General features: G+C 44.2%; 1 protein-coding gene across 1 annotated transcript in view; it reads right to left on the reverse strand.

Moving 5' to 3' along the window:
* LOC129330764 (adenosine receptor A1-like) overlaps window positions 1-9,425 on the reverse strand; it is a 92,162-nt gene extending 82,737 nt beyond the window's left edge. Inside the window, exons 1-2 of the mRNA XM_054980947.1 lie at window positions 9,245-9,425; window positions 5,360-5,729 (exon numbers count right to left, since the gene is read on the reverse strand). Coding sequence (XP_054836922.1) covers window positions 5,360-5,700 — 341 coding nt within the window. The 5' untranslated portion in view covers window positions 5,701-5,729; window positions 9,245-9,425. The remainder of the gene's footprint in view (window positions 1-5,359; window positions 5,730-9,244) is intronic.
* Between the last annotated feature and the right edge of the window lie 9,355 nt (window positions 9,426-18,780).

Here is an 18,780-nt window from a genome sequence, read left to right on the forward strand (position 1 = left end):
TGCTTTGGAGGGATTGGATCAATGTATTTTGGATAGAATTGAGTTGGCATAGAAAGAGCAAGTTAAGAACTTGGGGATACTCATGAGCCCCAGCTCAGCCTTGCTGTTTGAAAAGAATGTTGGTATAGGCCACAAGTACCTTCTATCAGCTGCATTTTTTTTTGTTTCCCCAACTCTCTCTTTTCTTAGATTCAACTGATCCAATCATACTGCTCCTTGCAGTTGTATTACTGTAGCATACTCTATGAAGATCTGCTCTTGAACATAGAGGTGGGCACGAATTGAAATTCAAAGCAAAAAAATGCACGAACCGGGATGATTCATGGTTCATGAAAAAGTGGTTCGTGGGGCCGCGTTTTCCACGAACTCCACAAATATTTTTGCCTAGTTCGTGAGAGTCATGAGCAGTTTGTGAAGCCAGACAGGCTGGTGCCGCTGCCCACACGGGGTGTGTGAAACTGACAGCCCCATTCTCCTGCCGCCTGCGAGCAGCAGGAGAAGGGGGCTGTCACTTTCGCATGCCCCACACTGGGTTCAGCTGATCGTCTGAAACCAGTGCCGGGTGTGTGAAACTGACAGCCCCGTTCTCCTGCCTCCTGCGAGCAGCAGGAGAGCGGGGCTGTCACTTTCGCATGCCCTGCGCTGGGTTCAGCCAATCGGCCCCATGTGTGAAACTGATAGCGTGGTGTGTGAAACTGAAGCCCCGTGCCAGCTTCACCCAATCAGGTGAAGCCTGCATGGGGTGTTTTGAAACTGACAGCCTTCTCCTGCCGCTTTCGAGCAACAGAAGAAGGGGGCTGTCAGTTTCAAACACCCAACCCTGGCTTCAGCAGCCAGAGCCGGGCGTTTGAAATGCCACAAAGCACGAAGCAATTTGTGAACTAGGAAAAGTTCATGGAAGTTCGTGGTTCATGGTTCATGGAACGCCACGAATCACAAATCACACGGTTCTTTTTTTTCCAGTTAGTGCCAATTTCTACTTGAACACATCCTGGAAACTACAGCCAGTTCACAACTGGCATCCTGATTATTGTCACAAGCTAGCTAATAAGAACACATCTTGGCTATTTTAAAATAACTATGTTGGCTTCCAGTTTGTTTCCAAATTCCATTCAAGGTGCCGTTTACAACCTGTAAATCCCTTCATGGCTTGAAGCACTAAGAGATAACAATACAAGCAAGTAAACACATGTTCCAAGGATGAATAAATACCACAACTAAATCTGTCATATTTAATCATTAATAGTCAACATTTCAACCGCTAACTCTAAGCAAGCCCTGAAGAATGTGGAAAAACCATAACTCTGTGAACACAATGAGTGGGCGGTTTTTCCTTGCTTTTCAAGGCATGATTAGGATGACCTACTAACTGTGGTTACTAGTGACAGGGAGCAGTCTTAGTGATTCTGGGGCTCTGGGGGAAAAGCCCAGATTTACTGCTACCAGCACCACCTTTGCACTCCTCTGCTGCACTCATTTACTCCCTAAGGACTTTCAGGAGCAAGCTATGCTGGCCTTGCAAGCCAGCCAGGCTCAACAAGTCCCAGCCAGAGAACACTCCCTAGTTGTCCTGGCAACCCCGGCAGCATCCACCAATTGCAGAGCAGCCGTGGTTGACAGTCCCATGAGTAGCAGGGAAAGGTGCAGCCAACTCACTGGCTGTGATCGCACCTACCACTGCCTGTCAATGTGACTCTCTTCCCCTCTACAGAGCAAGCACTCGAGGCACAAAGACCCTTGCGACTGCTGTGCCCCAACACCTGGCCACCTAGTGCCAAGCAAGGGGTGGTCATTGCTCGAGCCCCTGAGTAAAGTGGCTGTGAGCCACTGCCATATGTGGGAGGCCTAAGCCCTGAACAGGGGGCTCACTGGCACAGTATTTGCTGCTAGTGTGCTGAGCAGGTAGGTAGGTTGGTGGAGTGCTCGCTGCTAGCATGGTGGATGGACAGAGTGCTTTTCAACAGCACAGCAAATTGACTGTCCCAACTCGGTGAAATCCTCCTTTCTCCTCCCATGGAGGGAGGGGACATTTATAGGCCAGAACAGGAGGCAGAGTCCTTTTCATGGCCATTTTTGCCTCACAGACTACCCTTGATTGGATGCAGGCCCAGTTGCTCCCTGAAGTCACTGCTGCCCCCCCCTTTGTTCCAGAGAGGCCTGCCGTGGAGGCACTATGGCAGCTGAATGGTGAGGGAAGCTGCCCCAGTTACCCCATGACTAAGCCTGCCCCTGACCAGAGACTGCAAAAGTAGGCGTGGCAGAAATTATTCACCATTGGGCTACGTGCTCATTGCTTACAAAAGGAGGGGAAAGTTTGGCAACTGATAATAACCTTTACATAAATTAGTATAATGGCTTGTTTTTAATATTGTAACATTGTTTTAATTGTAAGCCACCTTGAAGAGATGGCATAGAAATATCCTAAATGTGGATTCCCCCCTCCCCCAAAGTTTTTAACTTCTTCTGGGCAGAGACATTCATGTCGAAAGATCCCCTTAGACTGCATTTTCAAAGAACAGGGCACAGTTTAAAGAAACAATCTATGCTAGAAAGGGTCCTCATCCCAGATTAAACGTCATCTTATATCCAACGCTCTGCTTTTCCCAATTATGGGTTAGGCGTCTAGGCCCCACAAAAGTCTGTCTGGCACAATGCTAGGGTTGCCAGGTCCCCCTGTCCTCCCAGCAGGCACCTACCTCTTGTGTTCTCTTTTGCCTGCACACCTGCGCAATGACATCACTTCTGGGAAGTGACATAATTGCACGGGCCGTGGCCACCCTGGGAGTGTTCCCACGCTCTGCAGGGGGCATGAATCGGGCCTGGTTCAGGCCAGAATGGGCCTGGATCAGGCCAGAATCGGCCCAGAATAGGCTGCTGTGGAGCGTGGGAGCACTCCTCTGCTCTGCAGCAGCCTGACCCCGCTTGATTCTGGCCCAGATCGGGCCTGTGGGAGCGCGCTGCACCACCTGGGAGTACATCCCGGGAGGCCCATGCCTCCCCCGCCTACCAAGTAAGTGGTGGCAGGGGGTGGAAGGTGGGAGCAGGGGATCCTTCACCCCCAGTGGGGCACTGACAACTCTACACAATGCCTTCCCCAATACTGCCTTCCCCAAAGGCTGAGTTTGAACACCTTTATGCAAAAACATTTCACTGTGTATCGAAAAATTAGCCTTTCTTCTGCCAAATGAGACTAAAATCCATTTTAAATCACAAGTTTAGCCCCAGGATACATGAACTTACTCAGCTGTTTATACTGAGTCCGCTCATAGATCCATTTAGCTTTTTAATAGGACATGCCTGACTACCATTGGTATGTGTGGACAGTTGAGCCAGTGACTTCTATTGAATTATTTAGCAGGCTGCAGGGCTTTGTGCCAGCAAGGGGAGGGGGCATGGCATAGTGGTAGACTCTCTGAGCTGCATGCAGAAAGTCCCAGGTTCAATCCCCAGCATCTCTTCTTAAAAAGATAAGGCAATGAGTGACGTGAAAGATCTGAGTCCCTGGAGAGATGTTACCAGTCAGAATGCATATACCTGTGTACATTTGCTTGCAAGGAAGAGTCAGCATGAGTTCACTTTACAAATGAAACTGAGAACCAAAACCCAGAGAAGTGTGGGATTTCAAATCACCCATGCAGCTGTACGTGCCTTGCACATAACACGAACATTAGTTCATGTATGTTTAAAGAAAAATCAATTATATGCAGTATACTGATTGCAGTAGCATTCAGAGCTGAAAATCAGTTTCATGTGTTCACATGTGTACTATCATGATAGCCTAAACAGATCTAAAGGTAAGTTTCACAATCAGCGAGAAACCTCCACCTAGTGCTTCCTCACAAGCACAACTCCCCACTGTGCGCTCGTTGCTGCTTCAAATGACAGATCCATGTCCGCCATACACAAGAAAGCGGAAAATTTTGTTTCTGCTTTGCTCTTATTGGAAGCATTTTCCTCTTTAATCATGAGCTCCAACATAGCTTTAGACCAAAATTTGATATACAGACAAATTGTAGGCTTCCCGCTTTGAAAAATAATACATTGAGCAACTACGGTCCCTCTTCAGACCTGCCTTTGTCTCTTGACAGTTTTAATACATAGACAAGGCTGCATGGCAAAATTTCATATAAAACGAAGATCGGAATGCCTCTGACACATTCCAAATACATATCCTTAAACACCCTTCAGGACAACTTAACATCCACTCAGATCAGTTTACAAAGTGTGTTATTATTATCTTCACAACAATCACCCTGTGAGGTTGGTGGGGCTGAGAGAACTCCAAGAAGCTGTGACTGACCCAAGGTCACCCAGCTGGCTTTAAGCGGAGGAGAGGGGAATCAAACCCAGTTCTCCATATTAGAGTCCTGCCGCTCTTAACCACTACACCAAACTGGCTCCAAACTGAAATATTTAAAGAAGATAGTCGTATCCGAAAATGTCCAGATCTGGCTATTAGTCTAGCATCTATCTGGCTGTACGGTTGAAAGTTCAAGAAGGGTAGAAGGAGCAAGGACCATGAATAGGGAGTCCCTCAGCATGGCTATAACTGACAGTGAGGTTTTCTTTAACTGATAGGGAGGTTTTCCAGTCAGAACAGTTATCTTATTTATTATTAGTATTTATTCACAGGGTTTATATCCTACCTTTCAGCCGAGTCAGGGCCACCAAGTGTCTAACAACTCGTCACTGAAGGGGATAGATCTGGCTTTCCAAATACTTATTCCTACTAATTCCATTGATGGTTTACTGGCTTTGACTTGATTCTCTCTAAGCAGGGAATGAGGATTCCCCTGTTAATTATATTTTTGGGCTCACCACCACCTGCTTTCTTGGGCTGTGAATGCCTTCAGTGTCCACTCTGCAAGCAAGAATTTTAATCGCTATATAAAACAGCAACATAGAACAGAATGATCAAGATCCAGCTCAATATTAGAAACAATGTACAACAAGTAACCCATGAATACCTGAAGCCCCACTCACGCAGAACGCCTCATTTATACATGCATGAGACTTATGTCATTTTTTGCCTATATGGATCTATAATGCAACTTGCACCAACTAGAACATAGTTCTGATGTAAGATGGGTCTTTCTTGTGTCCCATCCCAAACGATATTCTCACAAATAGGATGAGCATGGCTCAAAGGTGCCTCTTAGTGTTGTGCTGTTTCTGAACTTTTAGCAGAAAACACCTGCGTTTGAAAAAAAATTCATCACATCTCCATGAGTTAGGGATGCTCCTAAATAAAAAGATCGGTGTAATGTTGATGGTCCTTAACTTCCATAGCAGAAGCATAGTCTCACCCATGTCCTTATCACCCTGGATAATATACCATCTTCCTAGCTACGAGACTTACCGCATGGGGATCTTCACTCTGAGGTAGCGGTCCACAGCAATGGCCAACAGTGCCAGGATGGAGCTCTCAGTGAGGATGAGGACGGGACATGCCACCATCAGACAACTGTAGAATTGTATCTGTGGCCCAATGTTGATGATTATGGCAAGCGGAATGACAAGGGCCCCCACAGCAACATCAGCAACTGCCAGTGAGACAATAAAGTAGAAGGTGGCATCTCGCAGGGCCTGGTTCACTTTAACAGCCCAAATCACCAGGATATTCCCAGGTATGGATATCAGGGCAATCAGCACCTCTATGGTGATGTAGGCAGCTTGGAAGCCCGAAATGTTTTGCGACATGGTGTTGCGGGGTCCAATCCTTTAGCGTCCTGAAATGATTAAAGGATTGATTTGTTTTAAGGACACCTTTTTCTCCTATAGCCTAAATTCCATTGTTAGACATGTGGTAATCGTTGCAAAGTTTTCCTGCATCCCACAGTTGTGGCAGAGGTTGCTCCCAAGTCACTGGCTGAGCCCCACAATTGCCTGCTCCAGTTCATCCCCTTCCAGTCATAACATCCTGGACACTCCAATCTCACATAACAGGAGAGTGTGCTACCCACACTACTCCATACATAGTCACCATTTGTGCAAATAGGGTGATGCTTGTATTTTCCAACTTCATAACATGCAATCACAAGCCCAGGTAAATGTTCAGCTATGTATACCAGGAAGCTTGCAGGTAGCATGCTCTCTGGTTATGCATGGATGGGTTGCTGAAAACATGAAGACAGAAAAAGTGTTTTGGCATCTTTTGTAACCCTTTAAGGCAGAACGATGGAGCCAGGGATGCTTCCTAGAGAATAGAAGAGTCTGTCCCTCTTGCCTGCTTCAGCTGGAGAGCAGGAGTTTCTTGTTACCACACTGGATCCCCATCTGTCCTGGAATAGCCAAGAGAGCGGCTCTGAATGGTTGCAGATTGTCCCGCAAAAGGTTGTTGCTTTCATTTTCGCAACAAAAGATTCTTGCTTAAATGAAAATATTTTAATTCATTTCTATAAGATCTTCATGACGGGACAAATTTCCCAAACAAGATAGCCACCCCTGGGGATACCTTTCCTCATACTTGCACTGTCTACTAGAAACTATTTTCAGAAGACTGAGGAAAGAAAGAGAAGACTAAAATATGCAGGTCACTTATTGACAACCTGTTGAACCAGCTATCTTGGCCTGCACACAGTTTTATAGGAGCCACTAAGTGCAAAAGTGCTTTCAAGAATACTGTGGGCACGCACTACATGAGTACATAAATGTTTACTCTAGAACAGACCATCTTTTCCAAGATGGCACCAACCCCATCAGAACAAAGTCTTACATGAAGTCCGTGGCATGCCTCATCTGGGAAACCTTCCCCTGCTATAGCTACTACACAAACTGGTGGGAAAATGACTAAAATTAACCTGAAATTGGGCCAAATTCAGCAGTTTCAAACCCTGCAAAACTTTTTGTGTGCAGTGTGCAGTGATTTTTCAGAGAGCCACTAGATGGCCTAGATTATGTGGATTTTTAAAAAATTTTATAATATGTGCCCTACAATGCAGATCTTCCTGCTAGAACGTTGCTGTGCGGGTTATTATTATTATTATTATTTGGCATTCTTTTCAGTGTAACTTTTGCACGGATGCTTCATCCCATGCTCCCATGACTGCAGGCCAGCTGCTGCCACTTCATACCACTGCCATGGCAAGGCTGCCGGGATTCACATACTTGCTTATAACAGAGTCCCTGATCCCTACCCACACAGAACATGTTTAGCATGACTCAGCACCATGTCTGTTCTGTCTCAGTTACATTTGGAAGTAAGTCTCATTAAAATCAATGAGAATAGTTTCTTATTAGTGTGCTTAGAATGCACAGGAAAAAACAAGCAGATCAATACAATTCAACATATGAACCAGTTTGCATTTGCCCCAAATACAAATTGGTTATATTTTAGACAGGGTCTGCTCATTTTAGCAAGTTTGCTTGGTCTCTCTAGTGGTCTGCATCATATTTAGCACTCCTTTTGTACTTGGTATACCATAAAGTAGTGCCTCCCATGACTTTTCTTTAAGGAGTAACATGTCTTCATCTAGGATCTATCAGTTGGTTTTATCATCTGGGCTAACAGTCGCCTCCTTGTTCTTTAAGGCTTCCCCACATACACATCATGTAGGGTAGCTCAGTATATTCCTGCATTATCCCAGAAAACAAACCACAAGTGCATTTTAGCCAATGGAGAATACATGAAAGCAAGAGCAATCCTAAACCAGTCTGCTCAGAATCCTATTCTGGTCTATTCAATGGAGCTTACTCCCAGGAAAGTGTTCTTAGGATTGCTCTCTCTCTCTCTCCCTCTCTCTCCCTCTCTCTCTCTCTCTGTACTCTTCTACAAAGAACTTTAGTTTCAGTACAATTGCAGAATATCCTGCCTGGACCTAATAGAAGGGGTGGCTAAAGGCTGACCTTCACCAAGTAAAAGCAAAATCCAGTTAGCTGCAGTCCTCCGCCAGGAGTTTAAAACCAAAGGAGTATATAACGTGCAACAAAAAGATTTACAAACCACAGTCAATAAGCATCTATGACATTTCTTTGACCGTAATCTACATATCAATCATGATAGCAATGAATGCTGGGGAAATGATCACAGGCACAACATTTTATGCTATGAGTGTTTGGATACTCATGGAATGAAAAGAAGACATGCATACTCTGCCCCCAAAATAAGAATAATGTAGATTTCCTGTGGAAATAATAGATTTCAATGAACTGTAGAGTGGTCATACCCTGAAACAAGTTGCCAAAGGTATGAGAAGCAATTTGCAATGGACATGTTGTTCTTTCTGTGTGACTGTCACGGGTGCATGTTAGATGGTGCCATGGGAAATTACACACTTTAATTCACACTCAGCTACCAGAAATATTTTTATTTTTTTAAAGAAATGGGGGAAGTACTGCACTTGAATGCAAATCCTCCTATGCCCTCAGGTAGTTCTTGATAAAGAAAAGGTAAAATTGACCAGGTCAAATTCTATCTGTTCTAGTCAATTTCACTTATGTTAATTCTATGTAATTAGAGGGAACAGAGCCAGCTAGGAATTGAGAGCAGATGCTTTTTTCTTCCTGCAGGAAGATTTTCCCACTCCCCCCTTCTCTATCATGTTTCTACATTTATAATCCTATCAGTGCTAGATCAGGGCTGGTGCCACAGAGGCAGTAAAAGGGAAGTTGTTCCCATTGTTCCAGTGAAATAATTGCACATACATTGGTTTACAGTTGAACAAAAGCTCAAGCAACAATAAACCAATTAATCTCTAAGATAACAATACCTTTGATCTTTCAGCTGCCTTTTAAATTTCTTTTGACATTTTCCTCTCATTTGGGTTTGCTTCTTAGCAAACAGCAATATAGCATTTCTATGGACTGACATAATCTTGTTGTAAGAAGGTACATAAACTGCACATTGCAGGTCAAAGAAACTCCCTCAACAATCATGCCCATCACCTGACCTCTGTACCTACTCTGCCTACCACCCACCCCCAATTGACTTCTGAATGCCTCTTCCCTTCTTGCTCCCTGGCTATTCTCTCCTCCTAAAATTTCTTACCCGTACCTGCTTACATACAGCCCAAAAGTATAGCAAATTCTTTTCCTGCAAAAGAGGATTGATTTCTACAACAAAGACTGCCCCTCCTCATGGTGACTTCCTCACTGAATGAGATTTCTGCCTCTGCTGCTTGCGTGCATTTCCCAGCGACTGGGCTGAATTCCACTACTTCAAGAATCACCCCTGCAGAGAAACAACCCAATACAAATTGCCCAAAGCTGCCCCAAACAAGCAAAGAACTGCAAGATTCAGACTCACTTTGTCCTACACGGGGTCCAGCGTTACTGTTTTCTCCTCCAAGAGAACACTTCACACCCAGGAGGACAAGCAGGCTGAGGAAGCGCAGGTACCATTCTGCTTCCTGATGGCTCATCAGTTAGACCCCCGTCTCTCTCGGCGTCCTGGAGATTAAATCTGCCCTGCCCTCTACATAGCAAGAACTTTTGCTGCTTTAATTGCAGCCAGTACTTATTTCACTGCGGTGAATCTTAACTCTGATGCAGGCAGCTCCCATCCCTAAGTCTGCTTTCCTCCTGCAGATTCTAACTGCCTTTCAGGCTATCACATGGTCCAGCACACTGCACCGTACACTGTGCCTGCAACATTTTAAAGAGGTAGTGGCCTGTTTTTCCCCCTCATCTCTCCCTCTAGTTCTCTGAACTGCAGCACCAGACAGGCAGAACTCCTTCTGAGAGTGACTTTCTCTTCACATCCCAGAGAGCTGGAATCCTCTGCCAGCCAGGCTGGAAAGCCTACAACTCTGCTTCTTAATCCGGACAGTGTGAGAACAGGCTGCAGCGGTACCAGAAAAAGGGACTTTGCACATGTTCAAACACACCTGTGTTTGTTATTGATTCAAATATTCCAAGACTCAGCACATGGCTGAAAAAAGATTTCAGAGCTCTGAAAAAGGGCTTAGACAAACCAGAAGCCCCTTCTTGTATTTGTGGGCTAGAGACAGAGGCACAGAGACTGGGGATGGGGGGGTAGAGTTAGGAAATGGGGGCAAGTACAACATCAGAGTTGAAACCAGCCTGAATTAAAACATCACGACAAGATCCAAGATGAGAAACACATCTGTGCCCCAAACAAAGTGATCAAAAGAAGCCAGACCCAGACACAGGAAAAATCAGTCTAGCAAACCAGTCTAGGATTAGGTGGATGGGGTTGTTCTCCTCCTTAAGAAACAGGTTCACGCAGTCTGGGGTGCTCAAGGTCGATCCAGCTCAGCTTCTAGATCACAAAGCTGTAGAGGTAGCCAGAGTGCTTCTTACCAGTTTAGTCTGGCTTGCCAGATGCAGCTGTTCCCATGGGCCACAGTTATGCATGCCTGGGTAATATCCAGATCAAAACTCCGTAACACACTGTATCCTGGGCAGCCTTTGCAAAATGACCAGAAGTTCCAACTGGTGCAGAACCGGTTTTGCAGCTAGAGGCCTAAAGAAGGACCAACCCAATAGCTCTAGTATTATAAAAAGCTACACAGCTCTCCAAATGATTTCCAAGCCCATTTCAAATTTCAGGGGATTACTTTTAAAGCTCTAAATGGTCTAGGATGGGGCTGCCTGAAGCATGGCTTCCATTGACATGAACATACCTGTGGTCTTCTGTTCTACTCTGCACGGTCTCTCTAACGGAGCTGTCATTGATGGGCTCGTCATGGGGGGCTTGTTCAAATATTGCACCCAGATTATGGAACTCTGTGCCCAAGGAGACCAGCTTGTCCCTTCCCTTCTAGACTTTTTGACATTTGATTAAAATATTTCTACATTGGAAACCATTTGGAGCCATGTATGTGTCTCTTAACGTTGCTGATTTTTGTTGTCTCTCCATATTTATTCATTTACTATTATTTATGATTTTAACATTTTTAATCTTACTTTTTTCCCTGATCAGGGACTCCAAGTGGCTTTTCATTTCATTCTCTCTTCTTCTACTCAGTTCTCACAACAACTACAACCCTGTGAGGAAGGTTAGGCTGAGATGGGCCAAAGGTCACCTGGCAGGCTTCCATGACAAAGCAAGGATTCAAACCCAGTCACCCCAGGTCCTAGTCCAACACCACGTCAGCTTTCATTGCTGCAGTGAATACAGGGACATGCCCATTAGCAACAGAGTTTTCACACTGAGGAGTTTTCTGAGCACTTTTCTGCTTTTTTCTAACTTTCCACACATACTTGCAAAGACTCTGCAATGGTTCCTTGAGGCACAGTTATCATGATTGCAGTGGTGACTGACTGACCCTTTGTTGTTGTTGTTTTCTTCACATGTGCGCTATAACACTACAATTCTACTGAAATTCTATTCTATTAAAATTCTATTCTATTAAAATCTGAAATAGATAAGTGGTAACAGATTGTGGTAGTGCAATAGTGTAATATCAACATACAAATACTATCCCTCCAGCTATTTTTCTTCCCATGCAATTAGGACCAAACCTGCCTGCACCTTTCCTCTTATATCTTTACAATGAAAAGACCTGGAGACTTCATTTTTAAAAACAAAAACTGGGAGTTCAGAGGAACTAACATCTGAAACAGAAATTGTTAAATGATGATTGCTTATTATAGACTTCATGGGCATATTTGTTTTGACTTTGGTTTAAATGTGCTGATATATGATTTGATTTTATCTGTGATACCTTATAGGATTTTAAAAAATCTTGTCAGCCATTATGGTTGTGTTACTTATTGTTCTGAGTATGCTGACTTACTAGAGAAAAAGAGCCTGTCACTGGAGAAAGGTTCTTTGTCCCAAGAATGTTAATATGCCTTGACTTCCGCACATGTTTTCTCACATCAGAACCTGGAGAAAGTGACACTGGCCGTTTCTACAAGGCTTACCTTATTCTGCAAAATAGCGAAATCTCACACGAAATCTCGCGAGAAGACGCTGTTATCATGCGAGAAGACGCAATAACAGCGTCTTCTCGCGAGATTTTGCGCGAGATTTCGCTATTTTGCAGAATAAGGTAAGCCATGTGGAAACGGCCACTGTCATCCAAGCTGGTGTGTGGTTTGGGAGTGTGGAGTCTGGAACACAGGGAGAAAGAAGCAGAGAAGCAGAGCTGTGCTGTGGCAGAAGGTGAAGCCCCTTTGGATACAGGGTCACTCTTTCTGGAGTTCTGATGCAGAGTCTTGGATCAGCTCTACTGCAGGGGTGCCTACACTTAAATATTTTTAATGAGAGTAAATATCACCCTCTCCTAAGTCATCAGTGCTTTCTCATCCAAAGGAAACTAAACCCAGGAAGCATTGTCTCTGGAAATTCTCACTGCTTGGAGAAGTGGAGAATGCATAACAATATACAGGAAAGGCAGTGTATAAAGACTTTAAATTAAAAAAATGAGATCATGCTCAGAATAGTTTTTAAATGTGAGATAAACATTTTTTCATTTGCTGCAAAGAATGAAGACATTTTTTTCCTCAAGGGAATTTCTCCTGTCTATTGCAGGAATGTGACAGATTCCCTACACTCAAGCCACAGTCTTTTGTTGCTTAGAAAATGTCATACACACACATACAATTTTAACTATCACACAAAGGTTTTTTTAAGGGATGAACAAATTCCCTTTGCTCCATCCTATGTAGGATTTCATTCATTACCATTTGTGGAGCTTCTGTACAAAGATCTGCAGTTAAAATCTGGAGACTTCAAGGAACTGAACTCTAGAATAAAGAGGAAATTAACTTCCTCCCTAACTTTTCAAAAAGTTTTTACCTCCCATTGCTGTGACCATAGATGTGACAGACACTGAGGGAGTTCTAACAGTGCCACCCTTCTAAGCTTATTGACTTCAGTAGACATAGAAGGGTGCAACTCTGTTTAGGATTGCGCTGTTAGTTCCTTAGGAGCACATTTCCACAACCCTACTGTTTAAGCACCACAGCAAATATATTTCTGTGGCTCTCCTAAGCTTCCCTAACACAGGTACCAGTTAGCTCGGACCCCACCCCCAGGTCCCTGAACGAGCATTTTCAAAATTGTGATCTTTGGGGAAAGCATTCACAGAGGTTCATTCAGATTCTCTAGATCAGTGCTGGGAAACCATTGCAATTGAGGAAATATCGGAACTGTGTGGTTCACTCATGCATGCAAGTCACTTCCTGATGCTGTATACATCAAGAGTTATATATCCTGATGTGTGAACGTGCCCATGTACATAGCTGAACATGAATATGCCGGTATTGTATGAGTGCAAAAGCTAAGACACATAATATTTGCCATATTACAGAACTTCATTAAAGTTGCTTATCAGGAACCATCCTATAGCCAGTTAGGCTAGGGATTATGAGTGAGGATCCACGTGGAACATATCATAGAATGGAATGGTTGAATGATTGCCTTGCCATGTGCCTCGTTTATCACTCAGCCCACATTTTTGCATCACTATTCAATCAATTTTTAGGAGCTTTTGGGTGGCACAGTTAATGTGGGTTGAGTAGAGAGCTGGAAAATTGCTGAAGCAGTCACAGGACAGTTTCAGGATGTACCAGAGAGTCCTGATCCAATCAGGTCCCATTTCTAACATATTATGTGAGGTAGCCCTCAATATCTGAGAGCGAATGGAATGTTATTGCTGAAATGAGCTCACACCTAAAGGCCAGTCGAAAAAAGACGGTAGAAAGTCAATTGACAAATAAGATCCTGATGCTCTTGATAGGAAGAAGTGTCAAAAGATGATTTATGAAGATATGACAAAGCTTGATGCAATTTTAACTGGAGAAGGCAGAAAGCAAGGGAAATCAATGGAAGATCAGGTTTAAACTGACATTGGATGCTTGCATGCAGAACAACGTTCTTTACGCAAATTAGTTTTTATAGCGATATGAAAATTCATAAGTGGCAGAATAGTAATTGGAGATGAAATGTCAATTATCATGAATGGGTCATAACAGCAGACAACCAAAAAGAAACTTGTGCCAAGTTTCACTTTATATCCTGCACTGGTATCAGAGACATCAAGATGGGAAGGTTTTTTGTGCAGTCTGCAGTCTGTTACTGCTATCCACAGTTAAAGGCTGTGCACTTCACATCTACTAGCAGTGTGGTTATAAGCAGAGTTACACCCTTCTAAGCCCATTGACTTCAGTGAGAAAGGCATAAATCTTCTCAGGATGAAATAAAATTCCTGGAAGAATGGCTCTTAGGAGAAGTAAAAGATTCCCATCCTCTTCAGCTTCTTACCAGCATTCTAATGGGTAAACTAGAAGACTGCGGACTGGACGATAGGACAGTTCAGTGGATAGGGAACTGGTTAGAGAACCGCACCCAAAGAGTGGTGGTCAATGGCGTTTTATCAGATTGGAGGGAGGTGTCCAGTGGGGTGCCGCAGGGCTCGGTTTTGGGCCTGGTACTTTCAATATTTTTATCAATGATCTGGATGAAGGGGTAAACGGGCTACTCATTAAATTTGCTGCCGATACCAAATTGGGAGGAGTGGCAAACACCCAAGACGATAATGTTAAAATTCAACAAGACCTGAATACTCTGGAGAAGTGGGAGGCAGTGAACAGGATGCAATTCAACATACATAAGTAAATTGGAAGCACAAATACAGGATGAGGGATACACTTCTAGGTAGTAGTGTATGCGAAAGAGATCTTGGAGTAAGAATGGACTGTAAACTAAATGTGAGCAGTCAGTGTGATGCGGTGGCAAAAAAGGCAAACTCAGTTTTGGGTTGTATCAAAAGGGCCATTGTATTGAAATTGCAGGAAGTCATCATAGTCCCTCTCTATACTGCCTTGGTCAGGCGGCTCCTGGAGTATTGTGTGCAGTTCTGGAGGCCTCACTTCAAAAAGGATGTGGACAAAATCAAGAAGGTGCAGAAAACAGCGACGAGAATGATCAGGGGTCTGGAGACTGAGCCCTATGAGGAAAGGCAGAGGGCCTTGGGAATGTTTAGTTTGGAGAAGTGGGGGTTGAGGGGGGACATGATTGCTCTCTTTAAATACTTGAAAGGCTGTCATTTGGAGGAGGGCAAGGCGCTGTTCCAGTTGGCAGCAAAGGACAGAACTTGAAGCAATGGGCTTAAATTACATGCAGAAAGGTACCAGCTGCATATTAGGAAAAACTTTTTCACGGTCAGAGTAGTTCAAAAGTGGAATCAGCTGCCTAGGGAGGTGGTGAGCTCCCCCTCACTGGCAGTTTTCAAGAAGAGGCTGGATGAATATTTGTCAGGGATGCTTTAGGCTCATCCTGCATTGGGCAGGGGGTTGCAGGGCCGGATCTAGGGTTGCTGGTGCCCAGGGCAACCCAAGTGCGGCCCCGCATGCATGTGCACAGCGTGCACACACTCCTGGTCCTGCATGATTACGTCACTTCCATGACATCATCACGCAGGGTGGAGCGTGCTGCTAGTGGAGCAGCAGCAGTGCAGGCAGCTGGGAGGCCGCCCATGCCATTCACCTGCCCCACTGAGGGGGCGGCCTGCTTGCCACGCACTCCCTGTCCTGCGGGGCAGGCGAATGATGTGGGTGGCTGCTCAGCTGTCCATGCTGCCGCCGGCGCAGTCCCAGCGGCTGGCAGCTGTGCCCGGTGCCCCCTCTTTGGTGGTGCCGGGGGCAGACTACCCCCCTGCCTGCCCCATCGATCCACCCCTGGGGGGGTTGGACTAGAAGGTCTGTATCGCCCCTTCCAACTCTGTGATTCTGTGATTCATGAAAGACAAGAACCTGGCTTCTTGTTGTGCTCGAATGCTCCCTCTTCCCCTGCTGCGTGGAATGCAATTGAAGGCCCTCTGGTTTTGTAATAAGCCTTCAATCGAACTTCAGTTTGGACCGATATCCCAGTGGAGGCACCTAGACAATTTGGAATTGTTTTCTTCCCCCTAAATTGGGATTTTCAATCAGATTCATGGTCTGGCTCTGACCTCTTCTTACTGCTGAAAGCTTTTGGCAACCTCCTGTATATCTCATTCATTTATTCTGCAATGGCCTCGTCTGCACGGGCTTTCAAAGTGGAATGTGTTAGAAAAGTGAGAGTAGAAACTGAAAAAATGTTCTTCACATTAAATGAATGATTGCATCATATGCATCAGAAAAGAGAGTATATATGGGACTTCCGGTTTGGGATTCATGGAGGTCTGACGCAGCTCCAACTGCGGAGCTGACCGGACTGCCATTTTAAGCGGCCGGCGGGGGCAAAATAGCCCGCGGCCGACTGCTCTCAGGCGGAGAGCAGGCAAAGAACGCTCAAGACCTCAGGGCGCGTTGATCTCGGGCGAGGGGGGGCTCTACGCGACGGGCCCCCTCACGACCCTTGAGGTCCCACCCTGTGACAGGTCGGCTATGATCTCTGCGGCAGTTTCGGGGCCAATGCGGTTGGCATAAGACCTACGTACCCAAGCTTCAACAGGGGAAAGAGGAGTAGAGGAGAAACGAAGATTGAAACAGTGATTACAACCCACGGAAAGTGAATGGGAAGGTAAAGATCACTATCTTCTGATACGGGACAGATTGTTAAAAGTAAAGAAGATTAAAAGTAGATTTTAAAACTGCAACAGGCTAACTATAAGGAGGAGAAGACTCGGCAAGAGTCGAAATAGAAAAAAGACTAAGTTTAAAGAAGTTATTAAAGAATTTGGACTATTGTTTTGAATACTTGCGGTTATGGAGCTGTGAGAAAATTTTACCATCGCGAGAGCTACTGCGGGAAGTCGGGAGGCAGGAAGTACGTAATAACAATAGAGTTGCTGGAGAGAAGCGGCCCCTGCCGGAGGGCAGGAAGAAGGGAATCGCCATCTTTGAAAGGGGAAAAGCCGCGGCTTCAGCGGAAGAGGAAGTAAGCCATTTTGGATTACAAAAACCATAGAAGAACCATAGAGAAAAGACGCCCGACATTTTGGATTTTCTAAAAGTTTTTTCTTTGCAAAAAGACCGGGACATTTAAATTAAAAATTAAAAAGACACTAAATTTTACGCCACGGAGTTAAGGAAGAGGGCGGACTCGTGGGAGCGAGCTAAGGCAAGCCCCACGATGTCGAAAAAAGAGTGGCAATCGGCAATAGAGAACCTAGACAAAAAACTCTTAGAAGTGATTAAAGAACTTAAGGACATGAAACCGGAGCTGATCAAAGAGGTTAAACAGACAGTGAAAAGTGAGCTGTCAGAAGTAAAGAAAGGTATGGAAACAATGCAAAATGAACTGCAAGGAACACAGCAGAGAGTTAAAGTAGTAGAAGGCGCGGTGGAGAATTTAGCTGACACGCAACAAACAGAGATGAGGCTGATGAGGGGGAGAATGGCGGTTGCGGAAAGTAAACACATGGAGAAGCAGCTAAGATTTCGCGGCTTGCCGGAAGTGGAAGGAAAGACAGCGCAAGTACAGATGACTGAGGTGTTAGCTGAATACCTGGGGAAGGAGGAGGAGGAAGTTGTGGCTATCCTGGACGTGGTATATCGTGTAAATTCAAGAATTGCGACCCAGAGGAAATTACCAAGAGATGTGATTGTGCAATTCACGACCAGAAATATGAAAGAGAAGATTGTGACTAAACAGTTTCAAGATCCATTGGAGATTGACGGCAAGACGATTATCATCATGAAGGAACTACCCAGATCGGTGTTATTGGACCGGAAAAAATATAAGGCGCTAATTCAGATCTTGAAGGACATGAAAATTAGGTACAGATGGGAATTACCAGAAGGAGTGTCCTTTGAATTTGGAGGGGCCAAAAAACGCATCAGATCTGAACGAGAGATGGAGCGATTTATAAGAGACAATGAAAAGGACTTACCAGCAACAAGATTATGATTATGGAGTGTAAAGTTTTATCTTGGAATGTAAACGGACTTAATTCACCGAATAAGAGAAAAAGCATTTTTCACTGGCTATTAAAACAAAAATGTGATATTGTATGTTTGCAAGAGACCCATATTCGAAAACAAGATGTAAAGTATTTAAAATCAAAAAAATTGGGCAATGATTTTGCAGCGGCCTCTAATAAGAAAAAAAGAAGAGTAGTGCTTTATATTAAAGAGGAGCTGCAGCCAAAGTTTGTAATGAAAGATGTGGAAGCCAGATTTATAGCAGTGGAATGCGTATGGAATTTAAAGAGAGTGCTGGTAGTTGGAATTTATGCACCTAATGGAGCAAAAGAAAGCTTCTTTGAGGATTTAAGGAAGCAACTAGATGAACTTTCATATGACCAGATAATACTTGCTGGAGACTTCAATGGAGTGACAAATTTGGATTTAGACAAAAAATCATCAACTGCACAAAAGAAGAGAGGATTGCTACCAAAGTTGTTTTTTGAATTGATACAACAGGAAACCTTAGAAGATGTATGGAGAAGACAAAACCCGAAAAGCAGACAATTTACGTTCTACTCCGCAAGACACTTTACACTATCGAGAATTGATATGATCTGTGCCTCAAAAGACTTAGCGTTATGGACTAAAGAAGTGGAAATAATGCCGATGGTAGGCTCGGATCATAATCCAATTATGTGGAAATTGGGGAGAAGGAGCAAAAGGAAAGGATGGAGAATAAATGAGGACTTACTTCAAGAGGGAGAGAATATGGAGATGCTGAGAAGAGAGACAAAGTTCTTCATACAATACAACATGAATAAAGAAGTACCAACCAATAAGGTTTGGGACACTTATAAGGCGGTAATTAGGGGCATACTAATGGACTTAAATGGAAGAGCCAGAAAAAAGAAAGAGGAGAAGAGACAGGAGATTATGGAGAAAATAAAAGCCAAAGAAATACAGTTAAAGAAGAGACCAGGGAAAAAGAAAATTTATCAGGACATTAAAATATTACAAGAACAGCTGACAGCAATGAAT

Source organism: Eublepharis macularius, chromosome 5 (assembly GCF_028583425.1).
Source record: "Eublepharis macularius isolate TG4126 chromosome 5, MPM_Emac_v1.0, whole genome shotgun sequence".
Lineage (NCBI taxonomy): Eukaryota > Metazoa > Chordata > Lepidosauria > Squamata > Eublepharidae > Eublepharis > Eublepharis macularius.